The sequence below is a fragment of the Lepus europaeus genome, chromosome 12 (genome assembly GCF_033115175.1).
Source record: "Lepus europaeus isolate LE1 chromosome 12, mLepTim1.pri, whole genome shotgun sequence".
NCBI classification, from domain to species: domain Eukaryota; kingdom Metazoa; phylum Chordata; class Mammalia; order Lagomorpha; family Leporidae; genus Lepus; species Lepus europaeus.
The window spans coordinates 19,376,454-19,393,966 of record NC_084838.1 but is presented as its reverse complement, the minus strand read 5'-3'; the positions used below and the strand labels follow the sequence as shown (position 1 = coordinate 19,393,966).

Here is a 17,513-nt window from a genome sequence, read left to right as displayed (position 1 = left end):
CCCACATCAGGGGCAGGGATACTGCTAAAGAGCTATAAGCTGCTATCTTCCAAGAGTGTTCATTGGTAGGAAGCTGCAATCAGAAGCGGAGCTGGGACTCGAATACAGGCAACTCCAGTGTGGGATGTGGGCATCCCAAGTGGCATCGGAACACTTGTGCCAAACGCCCTCCTCTAGAAGCACATTTTATAACATAAACTGTCATTCTAAGAAATGCTGAGCAAGAAGCTGAATCTTAAGTTATAAGCTTTTTTCCAACCTTTTCCCCATAAATATTTTCCTCTCTCCCAGCCTATAGTCTCCTATTTCTCCTGCCCCTCCCAAGGGACCATCCCCCCCACTTCACCCCACCCCCATCTCATCTTTCTAGCATTCCTGCTTTTATTCAAATGCATTAGCTTTGGTGGAAATTCAGACTCAACCATGAAAGGCAAAATAACAGCCATACTCAAAAGTACTTGTGCTTTTATTAAAAAAAAAATACAACCAGGTACTGTCCAGATGTGTTTTGGAAAGGAATATTTCCTTAAAAATCCTTACTTTGCATCACCATCATCATTATTATATTAATAATATTAATCATATCCTTGAAATCAAAACAGTATTGCTTTTCTGGTTTCTGTTGTATGAAATGTAAAAAAAAAAAAAAAACAAAAAACGGATGGGGGAGGGGTGGCAGCTTCCAATGACACACATTTAATTTTTGCTAACAAAAATAATGATAATTAATTATACAGCTTTGTGTAAAATACGGCTTGTTCTAAAATAAACTACCATTGTACAACCCACCCCTCTCCCATTCCCAGAATCACCCAAGAGAAGTAAAAACGGTTGTGTTGTTCACTGGCAGATTCTTGCTGAATCCACCAACAGAACAGAAACCTGCTGGAGAACGTGGTCTTTGGTGCGGAGGAAGGAATCACAGAGTGGGTGATACCAGTGCATCGATGCTCCGTCGTCAGTTGGGACTCTTGCCAAAGGCGCCAGTGTGGCTGGCTTGGTGGTTGGACCGGCGGTATTGATGCTTTGGTAAACTTCTTTCCATTCTCTGGGCTCTACTCCTCTCTCTCCCAGTTGTCCCTGGAAGTCAGGCCCGTTTGCGCCTGCCTTCGAGATTCCGGAAGTTGCTGGGTCTCAGCTTCATCTCAGCAAACTGGATTGAGTATTCGTGGCCTTTCCAGTGGAACCAGTTAACACCCTGTAAGAAAGAGCAGGCTTGTGTCGGGATGGAGACTGAAGACAGAGAGGGTAAGATGCTTTACAGCGGCCCGAGCAGAGCCAGAGCTGGGACCGGGCTCCTGTGACTCCTGTGTGACCTTCTACGTCATCCGTGGAAGGATGGGAAAAGACATGTAGCTTCTTTGTTTGTTTTAGAAGGCCTCTGGATTCCCCCGGTGTTAGGGGGACAGGGCAATGAAAGGTGACAATGGAGTAAACTCCCAGGGGAAGTGTTATTCAAGCAGCCCAAGAAGATGGGAACACCAGTGGACTGGTTTCGAGAGATGTCTTTTAACTCTTGCCTTCTCCGTCACATGAGCCTGAGGAACCATGCTGTGATTCTCTCACGTGGGAAGAGCACATGAGATGGAGAAGGTGAGAGTGTGCTGAGAAGGATCAGCCACGATGTCAAGGTCAGATCAACATTTCAGGTCACAGGTGTCAACCCAGGTATAAACACAAGTCTTAAAGCGACTGGTAACTGAGAACAGCAGCTTCCAACACCTGCTGCCAGTCGGGAGTCTCCCCTGGAGCCTACTGAAAGAAAAAAAGCACACAAACCACAGAGAACAGCACACATAAACAAGGCGAGATGCTGCTGCCCACCTGAGACCGTAGCCTCAGAATCGCTGGGGCTGTCAGATGTAACTGGACTTTGGCATTTTTACAAAGCCCCTGGGATCCTGAAGAGCAGCATGGACAAGAATATTGAGGTCCAGGGACCAATGCGGCATGGCCCTGTGAGAACCTCCACCCCTTCTCCCTGGAATGCGGACAAGCCTCGGAGAAGGGACGAGGGCAGGGACTTGGTCCTGGCTCAGCAGCTGCCTCTACTTGACTTCCGGCCCGTACAGGTGCAGGCAGATCTCAGTGTCGGGTGCATTATAGGATCTGTTCTCCTCACCTGTTTTTTTTTAAGGGAACCTCCAAAGTCTGCCTGCGTGACTCCTGAAGTCAGGGAACAGTTATATGTGGCTTAGGATAGCCCCAGGGGCTGAAGCCAGGGAGACTCGAACTCTGCTTCTAATTTCTCTCTGTGACCCAAGGAATGTCACCTTTCTGTGGGTCTCGGTACCTTAAAAAAATCCATGGACTTCATTTTAAGGTATTCTTGGGGTTCTGAAGCTACATCTGGGCCAGGGCACCTCCAGGCTCTGCATCATCTCTGCTTTAGCTAAGTGGCCTCATGTGGGGGTTCAGAGATTTTGCTTGACGATAGCTTTTTGAGTTTGGAATTCTACCAGGGGTTCTCTCTGGGATCTCCAAGAATCAACACGTACCATTCCTCTTTTACCCAATCTGCAGGGCCACTGAGATTTCTTGTGGTGTTGGGAGAAGCATGTTGCCCTTGTTGTCTCTCTGAGGTTGTGCCTTCTAATCCCAGCCAGTGTGGAGGGGCTGAGTTGCCCTTCCCCAGCCCCCAGTCCCTTCCCAAGCCTTGCCCGCCCAGGGCCCGCATGGTCCTCTCACCTGACTGTGGTTGTTGTCCCCGTATCTGCCCATCAGGTTGACACGGTGACAGTTCTTATACCAGAAAGCCCCCTTGTAGGACAGGGCACAGTTGGTGATGGCTGAGTCTGTGTCCTTGTCGAAGGTGGAGAAGGACCTGCCATTGTGGTATGCCATGGAGTCCCCTGGGAGAGAGAGGAGCTATGGATCAGAGAGATCCCAGCTGGAATCTCAGAAGGGCAGTGCCAAGATGAAAACAATGGGATCCTTCAACGCTGGCCTTCGAATTATGATTGAACGCAGGGCTGGGCAGGGCACGAGCATCACGCCCAGGGGTCATTTCTGATAGAGGCAGCATAAAGTGGAAGAAAGAGGCCTGCAGGTTGGGGCTGGCGCCATGGCTCACTTGGTTAATCCTCCACCTGCGGCGCTGGCATCCCATATGGGCGCCAGGTTCTAGTCCCGGTTGCTCCTCTTCCAGTCCAGCTTTCTGTTGTGGCCCAGGAATGCAGTGGAGGATGGCCCAAGTGCTTGGGCCCCTGCACCCACATGGGAGACCAGGAAGAAGCACCTGCCTCCTGGCTAAGGATCCACGCAGCGCCGACCATAGCGGCCATTTGGGGAGTGAACCAATGGAAAGAGACCTTTCTCTCTGTCTCTCTCTCTCACTGTCTACTCTACCTGTCCAAAAATAAATAAATAAATAAATAAAATAAAATAAAAAAACCTGAAGGTGGCTGTAGGTGGCTTTCAAAGGCTCAGCCTCCAGTCCCAGTTCAATTACTCATTAGCCTTTGTGACCTTGCACAAGTTAAGCCTCTAGCTTGCTCTCAGTTTTCTCACCTATAAAATGGAACTAGCAAGTACAGTCTATTCTACCTCCCAGGGCTGCTGTGACACTGGACATGAAGGTGCCCTGTATAAACACCGAGAGAGGTGTGCAATTAGTTAGTATGAATGTAGTTTTTAAAATGATTGTTCTGCATTCCTTTTATATAAAAATCCTCAGAGAATAAGGTAAAACATCTGCATTTAATAATGCTTCCCTCACAGACAAGTATTTATAGCCATACTTATAATTAAGCCCTTTCAAGTATTAGATGTTGCCCAACAGTCTGTGTAACATTCAGTTATATCTTTGAAGTGATTATCAGACCAATGTTCTCTTATTTTTAGACAAAAAGCTCATTTATAGATCACACTATCTGGGACTCTAGGTTGTAATTTGATATATTGAATAGAAGGAGTGACCCAGTGCCATTGCTTTTGGTGACCCCTCACTCCCACCCAGGGCCAAGTGTGGTATCCCCCCCAAAATCAACATGCTGAGGAATTCTACCCTGATATTTCACAGCAAGTTATCAAGGAACCTGGGCACCTGTTTGACTGATGAGCAAGAGAATGGCAGGTAGAACAAGAGAAGGGAGAGGAAACAGGAGGCTAGGCACAGGGAAATGCAGGCTTCGTAGGGTTGTCCTGCTAATGCGAATTACTAAGGCTCCTATGACATTGGAAATACAAACAGAGATGGACTGGGGCCACATTCTTCCTGCTGGGTGACTTTCTTTGCATGTAACAATATCCTTCTTGCCTGAAGGCAGCTCTAGCAGAGGTAATGTCAGAATTCTTTGAGGAATGCATGAAGGAAAACCAAACTTGCCCCTGCGTATCTCCCTTTGTGACCATCAAACTCCCATCTCAAGAGAGCTTTGTGCCTCCCGTAGATGGAAGCCTGGCTTTTGGCAACCCCTTATCCAGGGATTCTTCCATTTATGGGTGTTTTCTTTCAGGACTTAGAGAGGTTGGAAATGTGCCATAGTATCCGTCTCTTCTGTTTTCGTAAACATGAACAAAAGCCACTCAAAGTGGGCATGGGTGGTCCCCGCTCTCACGCCTGTTTCCTCCTTGTTGCCAAGAGCAGGGCTGCTAACAGTTCTCTGCAGGCACCTGCATTGCCTTCGTGAGCTGCTTCACCTTGGGCAAGTCAACAAGCTTTCCTGGGCCTGTTTCTTTGAGCGTATGCTAAAGTACCTTCCTGAAATGATCTTCATGAGGAATAAGCAGAGTTAATGCAGGTGAAATGTTACATAAGAGGCTGCTCCCCAGGAGGCCTTATCACCGGGCCCTTATTTCTTTCTCCTTATTTCTTTATTTTCCTTTTTTCTTATTTCCTTATTTCTTTCTCCTCCAACATGGAACCAGAAAACCACACAAGAGGCCATTTCAAGCCAAAGAAATCTTCAAAACCTGGACTAGGATTATGATCCAGACAAGGAATGAAAGGGCCCGTTGGGAGCAGGGAGCATCTGGTCATAGGGTCTGCAGGCTGAGTTGTATGACCTGCATGGCAAGGGTATCTTAGAAGAGAGTCAAGTAGTGAGGTGATGGAGTGGAGTGTTTGCTACTCAAAGTGTGGTCCACACAGCAGCAACAGCAGCAGCACCAGGGAACCTGCAAGTAATATAGCATCCCGGCCTCACTCCACACTGGTCCTATGCCCACAATAAATCAATAAGTCCTGGATTAGCTGAATACTAAGGACTCCAAGAGGCTGTTTTTCCAACTCTATATAATGGACATCCATAAATGGATACCAAAGACACAGATTTTGAATGAAGGTAGTTATAAATTTGTCTTGGTTGGCCTGATTCCCAATGACCCTATGTCTATTTCCTATCATCTGCCTAACCCTTTCAATTACAGCTCTTCTGGGTTAGCACCTAGTAGGTATTCAAATATTTGTTGACTGAATAAATAATTGACTGAATGAAGGAAGGAACAGAGGAAGTAGCAGAAGACACCAGCCATGTTTCTGTGGTTTTGAAGGCCCTGAGTGTGGCCACCCTGTCCCTACCTGCTGTCCCGCTGTAGCCCTCCACCCTCAGCCGATAGCGAGTCTTGGCATCTCCCACGCTGAACTTGTCGTAGACGGCATAGGCTGTCTCCCCATGGTCTTGCAGGTCCACTCGCAGCTCATATTGCCCCTGGGCTGTGATTTTGCTGAGGTTGTCCAGACCTGTGGATGACAGGCAAGGGTTGCTGAGAAGCCAAAGTGACCCAAGCCATTGATTTTATTGTACCCTGTAAGAGCTGCAGGTGGGTGTACTTGAAAGAGGTTCTCATCACACAGACTTGGGCTTAAAACTTGGTTTGTTCTTTACTGATACAACATCAAGTGAATACAGATGATGTTTTTGAACCTCAGGTAAAATTGGGTTGATATTTTTGCTATCCCAACAGCCTGGGGTATTGAGAAGATCAAAGGAGATAAGGTGATCAAAGCATCTTTTAAACTCTAAAGCTCCTTACACATACAAGGCAATGGGTGATAAAGGCAGAGGTACAAATACAAGGCAATGTGTGATAAAGGCAATGGTGCACAGAACAATGCTCCATGTAGATGGTTGTTGGAACAAGTGAGTGGAGTAGATGGACAAGTAGACAGATGATGGCTGGATCATTCTTCAAATGCTCACAATGTTTGGGTCTAGACCAGGGAGTCAGCAAATCAACTCAGGTCTCCCATGTGGGTGGGAGCCATCACCTGCTACCTCTCAGAGTGCACATCAGTAGGAAACTAGCATCAGGAGCAGAGCTGGGACTTGAACCAAAGTACTCTGTTATAGAACGTGGACCTCTTAATCACTGTGCCAAATACCCACCCCTAGGTTGGGCTAATTCTTAAGGCCTGGAGGTTGGATTTCCCTTGAGCAGGGTTTTATCTGAAAGATCCACAGCATTTAAATAGTCTTTTCCATTGAGAGTCTGGTGGTCTGCCTACTAGCAGATCTTTTCCCCTCCTAGTTCATTTCCCTCCATGGGTCACTGTGGATTGGCAATAATGACAAGGAGGGCAGGAAAGGATGTTTCAGATTCAGAAGTGCAAGGCTGCAGTACCGAGCCAGAATTCTTCTCTGCGGTCCCCAAACCCAGCAGCGTAGGCCTTCCAGTTTCGGTAGAAGTCCTCACGGCCATTTTTGCGTCTCAGGAACACCTAGGAACATAATCAACGAGTCTGAGTGTGCTTAGGTTATCGAGAGAAATAGCAGGCAACTTCCTGGGAGGAAGAAACATGGGACTGAGGACACAGGACCTGTTTGCAGCTCTGTCCATCACTAATTTGCCCTGTGACTCTGGGTAAGCCACTTTCTCTCTCTGAACCTTGGTGATCTCACCTGAAAAAACATGAACTTAACAAACTCCCCAGCTTGAGGTGATAGTGATGTGTCACCATATGCTCATTCCTTGTGGCAAACACACCACTCTGGAACAGGAAGTAGATGGTGGGAAACCCTGTGTATAGTGTGGGGACAAGAAGTACCAGGGAACACTCTGCTTTCTGATCAATTTGAAAATGAACCTAAAACTATTCTGAAAAAAAAAATTAATAAAGTTTATCAATTAGAAAAAAATCCAACCCAGTTTGTAGGGTAGTGGGGTTGAATTTATTCCTGGAAAACTACTAACACGGTGACTGGAAGCCAGTAGATGCTCAGCCTGTGCCAATGAACACAACTCATGGTTTTGATGAGCCCTGTCATTTATATATCATAGAGTTGGATGCAGGTCAGGTGAAATAAATTATAAGGAAATTACTTTTATATCTCCCCAGCTTCTTTCCTATTCCCGAGTACCTCTGTGTGACAGGTGCTCTCTTGCCAAACCTCAGGTACATTGGTGTTAGAGTTCTTTGGGAGAGGAACAACCCCTCCTCCATCCTCTCTCTCAATCCCACAGCCCTGAGAATTCTGGAGTCCAAGGTGATACTCACAATCCATCCACCCCCATCAGAGGTCATGTCACAGTAGACTTCCAGTGCCTGGGCCTTGTCACCATTCAGGTAAATTGTGTACAGGCCAGATGTTGTGTCTCCATTCAGCATTGCCTGAGAGCAGTCCCTGGGGAATGGGTACAGGAGTCCAACTGCAATATAAGGAGAAAAAACAAAGCTCAGAGCAGGGGAAATGGGCTAAGATCTTCCCTATTGCAGCCCAGCTATTTACTGGCTAGATTCCCACGGGTAAGCAAATTGGCCTCTCTGAGTCTCTGTTCCCTCATGTGTAATATGGGGATAAAATCGACCTTGGAGGTACTGTGAGGATTAGAGGTTATGGACATAAGGGAACCAATTCGAGTCCTTATAAAGATGGAAGTCATCCATTGGTAGAAGAGCAGGGCTTCTGTGATGGGGGTGTGTCACGTTAACCTGGACCCGCCTGAAGCAGCCAAGTAGCACCTGATGGACATCCAGGTACCAGCCAGGTGAGTAACTCAACCATGGATCAGGGGACCTTAATTAGGGTGCAAGTTGCTTTGAGTGTCTGACCAAAGCTTTGGCTCTTTCAGCCCCTCAGACAAATATATTTCAACCCACAACACACATTTCAGCCTCTTTAGATTATTCTAAGACAAGGGCTCCAGTCTTGAACCTGCAACTGATTGGCTGTGTGGCCCTGAAGAGGTCATTTAACTGATCTGAGGCTGGGAATCCAAGGGGGATAAACCAAGAATGCCTGGGACGTTCCAAGTACAGCAATGTGATACCAAAATATACACACTTGATAGAAAGGGGCCAACTTGGGGCTGTGCTTAGTCGGGGGCTGGAGAAGTGATGGTCATAAGAGTTCTTTTTTTCTGATCCAACATCATCCCCTGATGTGCATCCATTTCCTTGCCTTGAGGTTGAATCAGGAGCTGTTTTCTTATTCACAGCCCTAGTCTTAAAGTACCTTTAGGACACGCTTCTATCTTGTGCTCTAAGCACCTGACCTAAGATTGGCACAGAGGATACATCCTCTTCTGTCTAGTGAAATGTGAAGGGTAGGGGCATTGCTGGAGTGCACTCAAGGTATCCTGGTTCAGGGCTTTCCAAAGGAGACCTCCTCCCTTCCTCACGAATGGATGCCGTCTCTCAGCAGCAGAACAACTTGCCTGCTGGCTACCTGCAGGGGTTACTCAGGGGCAGAAGCAGGGGAGGTTTCTTGGCATTGGATTACCAAGCCCGACTCTGACTCTAACTCGCAGTGTAGCCTTGAGCAGGTCAATTAGTGTCTGGAGCCTTGTTGTCTGCACCAGGAGGTTGGGCATGATAATCCTGGCCCATTGAACTAGTTTGAAACTGGAAGGCTTTGTAAACACTAATTGGTTGAAGGAGAAGAGAAAGGATCCCGAGCTTGTATTGAGTCCTACGTATTAAAGAGCCATCCAGTTATATGCATCACACACTTCACTAGGTGTACAACTAACTATAAAACCTCAGTGTCCCATACAAGGTCCTCGAAGGGAAGGTTGTAATCCCATTGTACAGATGAGGAAACTGAGGCTTATAGAATGGAAGTGATGTTCCTAAGGCACATAGAACAGTAGAAATGGGGATTGAACCCAGATGGCTTTTTTGCCAGCCCTTCTTCCCTTCTACTGGATGCCCATAAACTACCTCCTCATCCATGCCCATGTTCCTTGGGCTTCCTGGTTATATCAAGAAATTGATAGTTTTCATCGATTTATTTTTAAAAGTTGAAGCAGAAGTCAAAGAGGAAGTGCAGCTTTGACTCAGTCACCCAGGTTGGATCTCAAGGTTGGATGCTTCCTGGGCCCTCTTACTTGTAGTGAAGATGGTCTGGATCAGCTTGCTCCTCAGAGGCCCGTTCAATGCCTGCACCTTGACTGTGTAGTGGGTGGATGGGCTCAGGTCAACTAGGCTGTACGAGGTGGTTTCTGGACCCACGATGACTTCCTAAGGGCAGAAGGAAGAAGAGAGTAGCTTTTAGCCACAGAAATTCTCAGGGTATAAATGATGGAGACATTCATTCACCCATAAATTCATTCAACAGAAATCCACTGAGTACCTCCTCTGTGCCAGGCTACCTGTGCCCAGCTGGAATGTCAGAGATGAGACAAGTACAGCATGAGCAAAGGTCCTGGGGGTAGAGTATATTAATATAATGTGAAGAGGCAACACCTACTTCAACCATACATGGTTTTAGGTAGAGAAGCAGTGGGAAAGGTGGGCAAAGACCAGATTGCAAAGGGCCTTAAGTGCTAAGCCATGCAATTTATAGTTTATCACTGAGAGGAATGGGGTCATGTATAAGAAATTCCCCAGATGAATCTGCTGTGTAGTCAGCTTGGGAACCTCTCGAGTCCACAAGTGACTTTAAGAGCTCAGTAGGCACGGTGTCATGAAGGTTAGAGCTGACCTACCCTGCATCTCTTCCAGAACAGAGACACCCAGGAGACACAGGTGTGTGGCCCGCTCAACTTGTAGTTTGTGGCTGGACTCTGTGAGTGTAAGAGAACCTAAGAGAAATGCCCCCACTCCATAATTTTGGGTGGCAGAGGATAGCCTTCCATCCTGGTTTCACAAGCCAAACCAAACCATAACAATGAAACAGAAAAAAAACTCTTGGAAGAAAAAACCAGGCAGGTAGCAGTATACAATACCAATAACAAACATATTTGCTGTTAAGAGTTGATGCACAAGGAGTTCCTGCCCAGGACTTTTTCTCCTATACAAAGTTGACAGCTTGAGTGAGACACATAAAGCTGTGGATTGGTCCTGTGGGAAAGGCATTTGGGGTGAATGCCTCCTTAATGTCAGTGACCCAGTGACCCTGGTGTGGCCCCCAGGTCTGGCCCCTGGAGGAAGGATCACCTGTCAGACACAAAGCTGGGCTCATTGAATTACTTGCAGATACAATTACCAGTCAGCTCTCCAGGCTGCTGTGCAGCTGTTTCCTAGGCTATCAGGGTAGATTGAAGTGAGGCTCATGATTCAGGTGGACACAGAATCCTGGAATGCATGACCGGGAGGGGACCTCAGAGATGTGACAGTTCTGTGCTCTCATTTGACTCACTTCTGATGCCCACTAAGATCAGAATAAAGGATGTAAGGTACAAAGAAATCCACCAAGATGAAGGCAATGGAAGAGAAGACAGCCACAGACACATAACAGCAACAGCAGTTTGGATGGAAAGTAGGTGGTGCAGAGACCCCTGAGGGGCAGAATAGAGATGCCTGGGAGCTACTCAACAACAATGGGCAGAGCCAATTGGAGGTTGGCTGATGTCTGCTAGGGAGTTCTGCAAGTTCAGGAATGCAAAAATCTACAAAAGCCAAAATCCGAGATGCCTTTGAAGGCCACTGTAGGGTGTGGCTGGACAAAGGTCTGTTTTGTTCAGAAGCTTTGTATAAGAAACAGATTGGCTGATCTCTCTCAGTCCAGATGCAAAGCTGAGGTTTACTCTCTAGAGAGGTTGAGCCAGAGAAGAGGCTCTGGATTCAAATCTACTGGCCTCAGATGTTGGGGAGGCTGAGGTGTGACCCTGGAAATCTAAAATGAACTGAAGGTTTGTACACAGTGAAAATGCAGGCTTTGTAGCACAGCTATTTGGGGCCTCCCAATAAAATTGCTGGTTTCTTGCCAAACCCCTTCCTGTTGGCGAGCCCTTACTATGCAGCTGAACTCCCAATTAGTTCTTTCCTTCTTGGTTTGAGTACAGAAGGATGAACGAGGACCAACAGACACTTGGTCGATTCCAACATAAAAGAGGGAGACCTAAATCCAAACCAAACTAAAACAACAGCGAAATAGGGAAAAATGAAAGTTGAGAGCAGCAACTATGCAAGCTGTACAATAAAATACCAACAAGGTGTATCGTTAGTAATAGAAGATGATATACAAAACACAAACAAGATGCTAGAAAAAGATGAATGTGCAGAGAATCAGAAAAAAATATCTTGGAAATAAAAAAGTGTGATAAGTGAAAAACTCAGTATCAATTTAGAAGGTAAAGGTTAAATTTTTTCCACTTGAATGAAGATCTACAGTTATTTCAAATTAAAAAGCAAAAGAGGGGCAGGCATTGGTGAAAAGGTTAAAGTTGCTGCGTGAGATGCTTGCATCCCTTTTGGTGGTGGCTGGTTCCAGTGCCAGCTCCATTTCCAATCCAGCTTCTTGCTAATCTGCACTCTGGGAAGCAGCAAGTGATGGCTCTAGTGTTTGAGTCCTTGACACCCATATGAAAACCTAGGATTGAGTTTCAGGCTCCTGGATTCAGCCTGGCTCAGCCCTGGCCGTTGCAGGCATTTGGGAAGTGAACCAGCAGATGAAGATATATAAATATATACATATACATATATGTATATATTTCAAAAATAAAATGGAAATACATAATTTTTTAAAGTGGATGAAAAACTATGGAGAAGCATATAAATACATTAACACAAATGTAAACAATATTAAGTTGATGTCATGAGCACATGGTGAAACATTGCAATCTATAAAGAACCACTTGTGAGATCAAATATTTGGCAAAGACGCAGAAGCAGCTCTTGGTCTTTGCTCAAAAACATGGAAGGACCAAGAGTCCAGCTCCTGATGCATCCTCGAGTCTTGCAGGCAGTGGTTCTCAGTTGGCTGGCTGGCAGAGCTGGGGTCTGGCTAGAGTGAAGGAGGCTGGAGGGTTTTATTCTGAAGGCCTGGCATGGTGTCTGGTCCCTACTAGTTATTATTATTGTTGTTGCTTCCCATCTGCACTGGGGCACAGAAACAGCATCAGGTAATGCTTTACCGTGTTAAAGATCACGCACATTTTCCCAGCAGCAGTGCAGGCTTGTTTACATTCTTCAACATACCTTGACAGTTCCATCTACAGATTCATAGAGCAAGAGGTAACCAGTGATGGAGGCCCGGGGAGGTCGCCAGGTGAGGAGGGCAGTTTCTGATTGAACTTCGGTTGCAGTCAAGTCTCTTGGAGAATCGAGGTCTGGGAAAGACACGACAGGGAACAGCGCCCTAGGTCAGCAAGTGACGGACAGGAATCCCAGCTGGGTGTCGAGAGGCTCCTTACCACTGACTGGCGTGACTGCGGGCAAGGACCTTTCCTTACAGAGGAGGAGGTCGAGCTGACATGGGAAAGCTTAGATAATTTTACGTTCATGAGCCGGAAGCCGTACCTCCTTCCTCTGTGTTGCCCTGTTCACCTACCCGTCAATCAGGGGACCCCTCCCCAGGAAGTACCGCCTCCTACCCGGGACGTGGGGGCGGTACCAAGTAAGCACTTCCGCTTTTCTAAAGCTCATGCAGCATGCTAGGAAGAGCAGACGTTGCCCGCTCGCCGCCTCATGGACTCAGGGCGAGCGGAGCAGGGTATGATAATTCCCTTCCTTTGGCCCCTTCTCCCTTAATAAAGCCCTAACGGGCCCGTGTATTTTTCTCACTTTGTAAAGTTTATCACACTGCCTGCCGTGTTTGGACCTGGATTTAGAATCCTTCTCTAAGTAAAAGGCAAGAACCCGGAAAATTAATTTAGGCCCAATCTTAGCCCAGAACAGAGCCCTGTGATTTTTCGTGGCTCACAGCACCCTCAGGGCTGGGTTTGCATCGCCCAGCATGGTCTTGACGGGTCTCGGTTGGATTTGGGCCGACAGGTACAGCTGCAAACATCAGTAGCAACCCCTTGCTTCTAGAAAGGAGGACAGATGAGGGCCAACATCCAAATCACTGGCCTGAGACCACTTCCCTGCCATCTGAGGTTTGTAAAAAGGTCTCAGTGCATAAACACCGGACGGACATCTAGGAAAACTCGCCTTTCTGTTCAAAAATATTTCCTTGCCTGGAACAGGGATCATAGAGGGCTGGATTTAGGGCTGGGGGAGGGGAGAACTGCTTTTCCACTTAATAAGCCCTGCTCTTGAAATCTTTTCCGCGTCCGTGGGGAGAACGGGGTCATTTCGGTTCAAAAGGAAGCGGTGTGTTTCTGCAGGCCCTGACTGAGTGGGCACGGGCGAGTTTAACCGTGCTGAGGTCATCACATTGCAAGGGCCTGACTTAAGAGAGCAGAGCTGGCCAGGGGTTGCCGCTGAAGGAACAGGCAGTGGGTGGGCATCTGGGACAGGGGCGCCCCCGGCTGTCGGGGGGGGGCTTTGTTCGTACCTGTTGTGAACTTGGTGGTGATGGGGGAGCTTTTCTGGGGACCTTTCTCCGCAAAGATTCTGAGTGTGTATTCCGTGGCAGGCTCGAGGTCCGTCAGAGCATACTCCACCGTGTTCCCAGACACCGTGCGGGTAATTTCCGGAGCTGCACATGAAATACGCGAAGCCAGGCCATTACCTCTCCCTGTCTGAGCCATCAGCGATCTTGGCAAAGAGCGCACTGCCTCCTTCTCAGAAACTTCCAGTGACCCGCGGAAAAGCAGGTTTGATTTCTGGAACGACTCGCGCTCCTTTCCCTCTCGTGGGCACTCACCTCATATGCAAAGAGTTTATCATATGGAGACCGGATTTTTCCAGGCACCAAATCAGAGGGAAGGGGAACTGGGGGTTAGAAAATTGTTTTCCACGTGGTAAAGCGGCTGGAACCGCTTTGGGGCTGACACACAAGAACCGGCAAGAGGAGAGTTGCAGGTAGCATCCCGAGCTTCAAGTCTCCCCACCCCCAGTTTAATTTGTTCCTTTGCTTACTCTCTCTGCTTTTTCGTTAACTCACAAGTCCATTTACAAATGGCTTGATTGCACACATTGATGGGGTACAATGTGATAATTCAGTGCGTCACAGAGTGTGTAATGATCAACTCATTTGTTAGTATTTCCATCTCCTTAAACGTTTTCACATGTCCTTTTGTAATTCACCAAATGTGGTTAAATCAAGGGCCACAAAGCCTCCTGTCTCCTTACTAACTCTCAGGCTCTCTGGGTCAACATCCAATGGTGGAAATGAACCCACAGTGGCCAGGTGTGTCTGTTTATTTCCTAATCGTAGGCCATCAGCCACCTGGTTTACCAGGACCAGAGGGGTTTTCCAGGCATGGAACTTTCAGTGTGAAAACTAGGAAAGCCCCTTGCAACTGGGACAAGTTGGCCACTACACATTGTCCTCCGGGAGCCCCTTGTCCCCTCTGGACCAAAGCCTTTTTGAAACCCAAACACACAGTTTCTGTGATTCCCATGAACTATACCCTGGCTTAATTTAGTTGAGACTTAAAAAACCTGAAGTTTTCTGAAAAATTCGCTCACAGGAATAAGAATTAAAGGGCCAAAGGAATAAGCCCAAATATGTTCCCACCCCCACCTTTGTTGTGTCTTCATGAAAGAATGCTCTCAGGTAGTCACCAGGACTGAGTTAAAATGTTCAAAGGACCAGGCACAGGTAATGGCACCATCTCAGGTTGTCATTGCAAACAAAATGCTACTGAACTATAAAATATGAAACTGATATAGGCCAGGCAATTGAAAGAGGAGAGGTCTTTCTAGAATAGCTCAATAAAAAATTACTGGTGGGTTCATTGAAAAGAATTCTCTCTTATTTGTATCTGATTTTACTCTCTGGTGACCTTGGTTTGCTGGAATCCTGAGTGAGTGTTTAATTTTCCAACTGGGTGAATTGAAAAGGCTGATTGCAAAACAAAGAGAAATCATTTCAGATTTTTCAATCAGATTTGCTGCAGTGGGTCTCTTCTGTGGCCTCAAAAAAACACAGGCACCCTAGTGTAGTCTGAAATAATCTGAGCTCTCTTCCTTTGTGGAGGATGAGAGCTGCTTGCCAGAGATGGTGTCTCACACCGACAGGCAGAGACACTAGCTGGGAGGAAGAATCAGGCTAGGAAAACGTGCGGAGGCTGGAGATGGACCTTGTTTCCCTGTTGCTGTTGTTCATTGGTCTACTGGCCTCCTCTGAGGTTGCATTTGAAGAGTCCCAAGGACTTGACTGGCCTTTCCAACCTACCCATGCGCCTTGGTAGTCCTGTATCAAATGGCACAGAGAATGGAGGAAGGGATGGAAGAGTTGTTGCAGGGCTGTCTGAGTGGGGAGAGTCTTGGGCAGGGCCTTACCCCTCTCTCCTGTGTAGGAGATAACGTAACTGTCCACAGCAGCGATGGCTGGCTGCCACGTGGCCAAGGCTTCTGAATCAGTGATGTTGGCTGTCACCAGGCTGGATGGACCATCCAGAGCTGCAAAGAAAGATGGGGAGAGGGGGCAGTCAAGTGGTAGGACATTGGGCCACAGCTGCTCTGTTGTCTACACTGCTTAGGACACTGAGATGGTTTAGAATCCTGAGCCGAGTCAGGCTGACTTCAGGCTTAGAGTCATGAGCCCTTCCTTTGCTGGCTGGGTTACTTTGGGACTCTATATTCTCACCTGTAAAGTGGGGATAATAATTCTGCTGGTTTTTTCCTCAGTGTTGTTTGATTTTCACATGCTATTACAGGTGGGGAGGTGCCAAATAAATTGAAAAGGGCTGAAAACATGACAAGGATTACAGTTCATAGCACCTTCCCCAGGGAAAGACCTTAGAGACCTGACAGAGTTAAGACAGCTCAAGGCTTTTCTAGGCATTGGGCAATATCTGTAGCTGAGTGATTTGCAGATAATCTGGAACCAGGTTCTAGAGGCTAGCAGTCTAGGTTCTAGGGGCTTTTCTGCCCAGTGCCTTTGAAACTTATTTCCCTTCTGCAGATGTCACTGTCTTTGGTTGTGAAAGGGTGAGTGCTATAAAGACCAATTAGACAACATGTGTGCAATGTGCTCAGGGAAATTCTCAATAATTGCAAGTGCTATTAAAGTTATTTGGAGTCTTGGGTGTGAATTTCAATTGACTTAAATTGAGTAAGAGTTGACACCCAAGGTTTATTTTCCCTGGGCCTCTTTTAACTGACCACTTCCACTGCCCAATACCCCTCTCTTGGAAGCCAACCTAGATATCACTTTTTCCCTTTTGCTTTTGCGTTCGCTAGTCAATTACTCCATGGGAGCAGCGGGAGGATGGAGCTCAGTATCAATAGTTCACTTCCCAGATGAGGCACCTGAATCTCAACATGCAACAACTGGCCTGGGAGTCGGGATGTGGCGGAGTAATTTGGGGGACCTACTCTGACTTCCTTCTATTTGCATCCCTTGCATGCCCAGAATCTCCTTTAACTGGTGATGACAGTGGGACCTTGGGAGAAATGCACCCAGCTTTTGTGATCTGTTGCCATGGAGAATTCATGAATGAAAGATGTCTTTGGGAAAGTAAGAGCCCATGTGGGTTCAGATGGGATGTTTTAGTTGTATTTCATCAATTCTTTTAGGCTACTTAGGATATTTTTAAAATTTCCTATAAGGATTATTATTTGGATCCTCTGATGGTTTGGACTGCGTAGTTGTTCATGAATCAAAGGATAAATTGTTTAGAAACAGGGCTGTCTGAAATGTTCCTCATTCTCCTTCAGAGTGGTTCATTATTGCCCTCTTCTCTAGTGACAAATCGGGTCATTGCAGGAAAATAACCCTTTGTGTTCAAATCTGGCTCCAGCATTTACTACTTGTGTGGGTTTGGTCAGGTATTTAATTCCTCCAGGTCTTAGTTGTCTCCTCTGTGAAATGGGAATGATAATAGCTGTGGGGTTTGAATGTAAAGGGTTTGGTAACAGTGGCTGAAATGCAGTGGCTGCCAAATAGAAGCTGCTTTGTCTTCATCACCTGTCCCTGTGAAGCACCTGTTTTGATGAATTCTTACATCGGTTCCAGGCAAGAGGTGGAAAAAGCGAGAAGGTGGCAGGCTAAAGTGTACACCTGTTAACATTTACAGAGTCTTTTCACATGGATATACCCCATGTGAAGAGATAGATAGGTCTGGGCCTCTTAACTTACAAGGCCTAAAGCCCACCAGATTATTATCATGCCCCTTCTATCAGGTTCTATTTGCCTCTCAATCAGAAAAATTACTTGTAGCTTAGACAGCACCTTTCTTAGCTCCTCTAATAATGACTCTGTCCTTTGTTCTAGGCCCTGTCTAGTGCACTTGGGCCTCATTCCTTTGTAATCATAACCTCTACTCTACCACCAATGGCTCTACTCCCAACC

The 17,513-nt window shown here is 46.8% G+C and overlaps 1 protein-coding gene across 3 annotated transcripts in view; it reads right to left on the bottom strand.

The window, feature by feature from the left end:
- Window positions 1-634: 634 nt before the first annotated feature.
- TNC (tenascin C) overlaps window positions 635-17,513 on the bottom strand; it is a 94,569-nt gene continuing 77,690 nt past the window's right edge. For all 3 annotated transcript variants that reach the window (XM_062207693.1, XM_062207695.1, XM_062207696.1), the window contains 9 exons: window positions 15,500-15,619; window positions 13,605-13,748; window positions 12,305-12,435; window positions 9,271-9,403; window positions 7,439-7,590; window positions 6,565-6,661; window positions 5,522-5,683; window positions 2,689-2,852; window positions 635-1,198 (listed from right to left, as the gene is read on the bottom strand). In XM_062207693.1, the coding sequence (XP_062063677.1) occupies window positions 1,088-1,198; window positions 2,689-2,852; window positions 5,522-5,683; window positions 6,565-6,661; window positions 7,439-7,590; window positions 9,271-9,403; window positions 12,305-12,435; window positions 13,605-13,748; window positions 15,500-15,619 (1,214 nt within the window). In that variant the 3' untranslated portion in view covers window positions 635-1,087. The remainder of the gene's footprint in view (window positions 1,199-2,688; window positions 2,853-5,521; window positions 5,684-6,564; window positions 6,662-7,438; window positions 7,591-9,270; window positions 9,404-12,304; window positions 12,436-13,604; window positions 13,749-15,499; window positions 15,620-17,513) is intronic.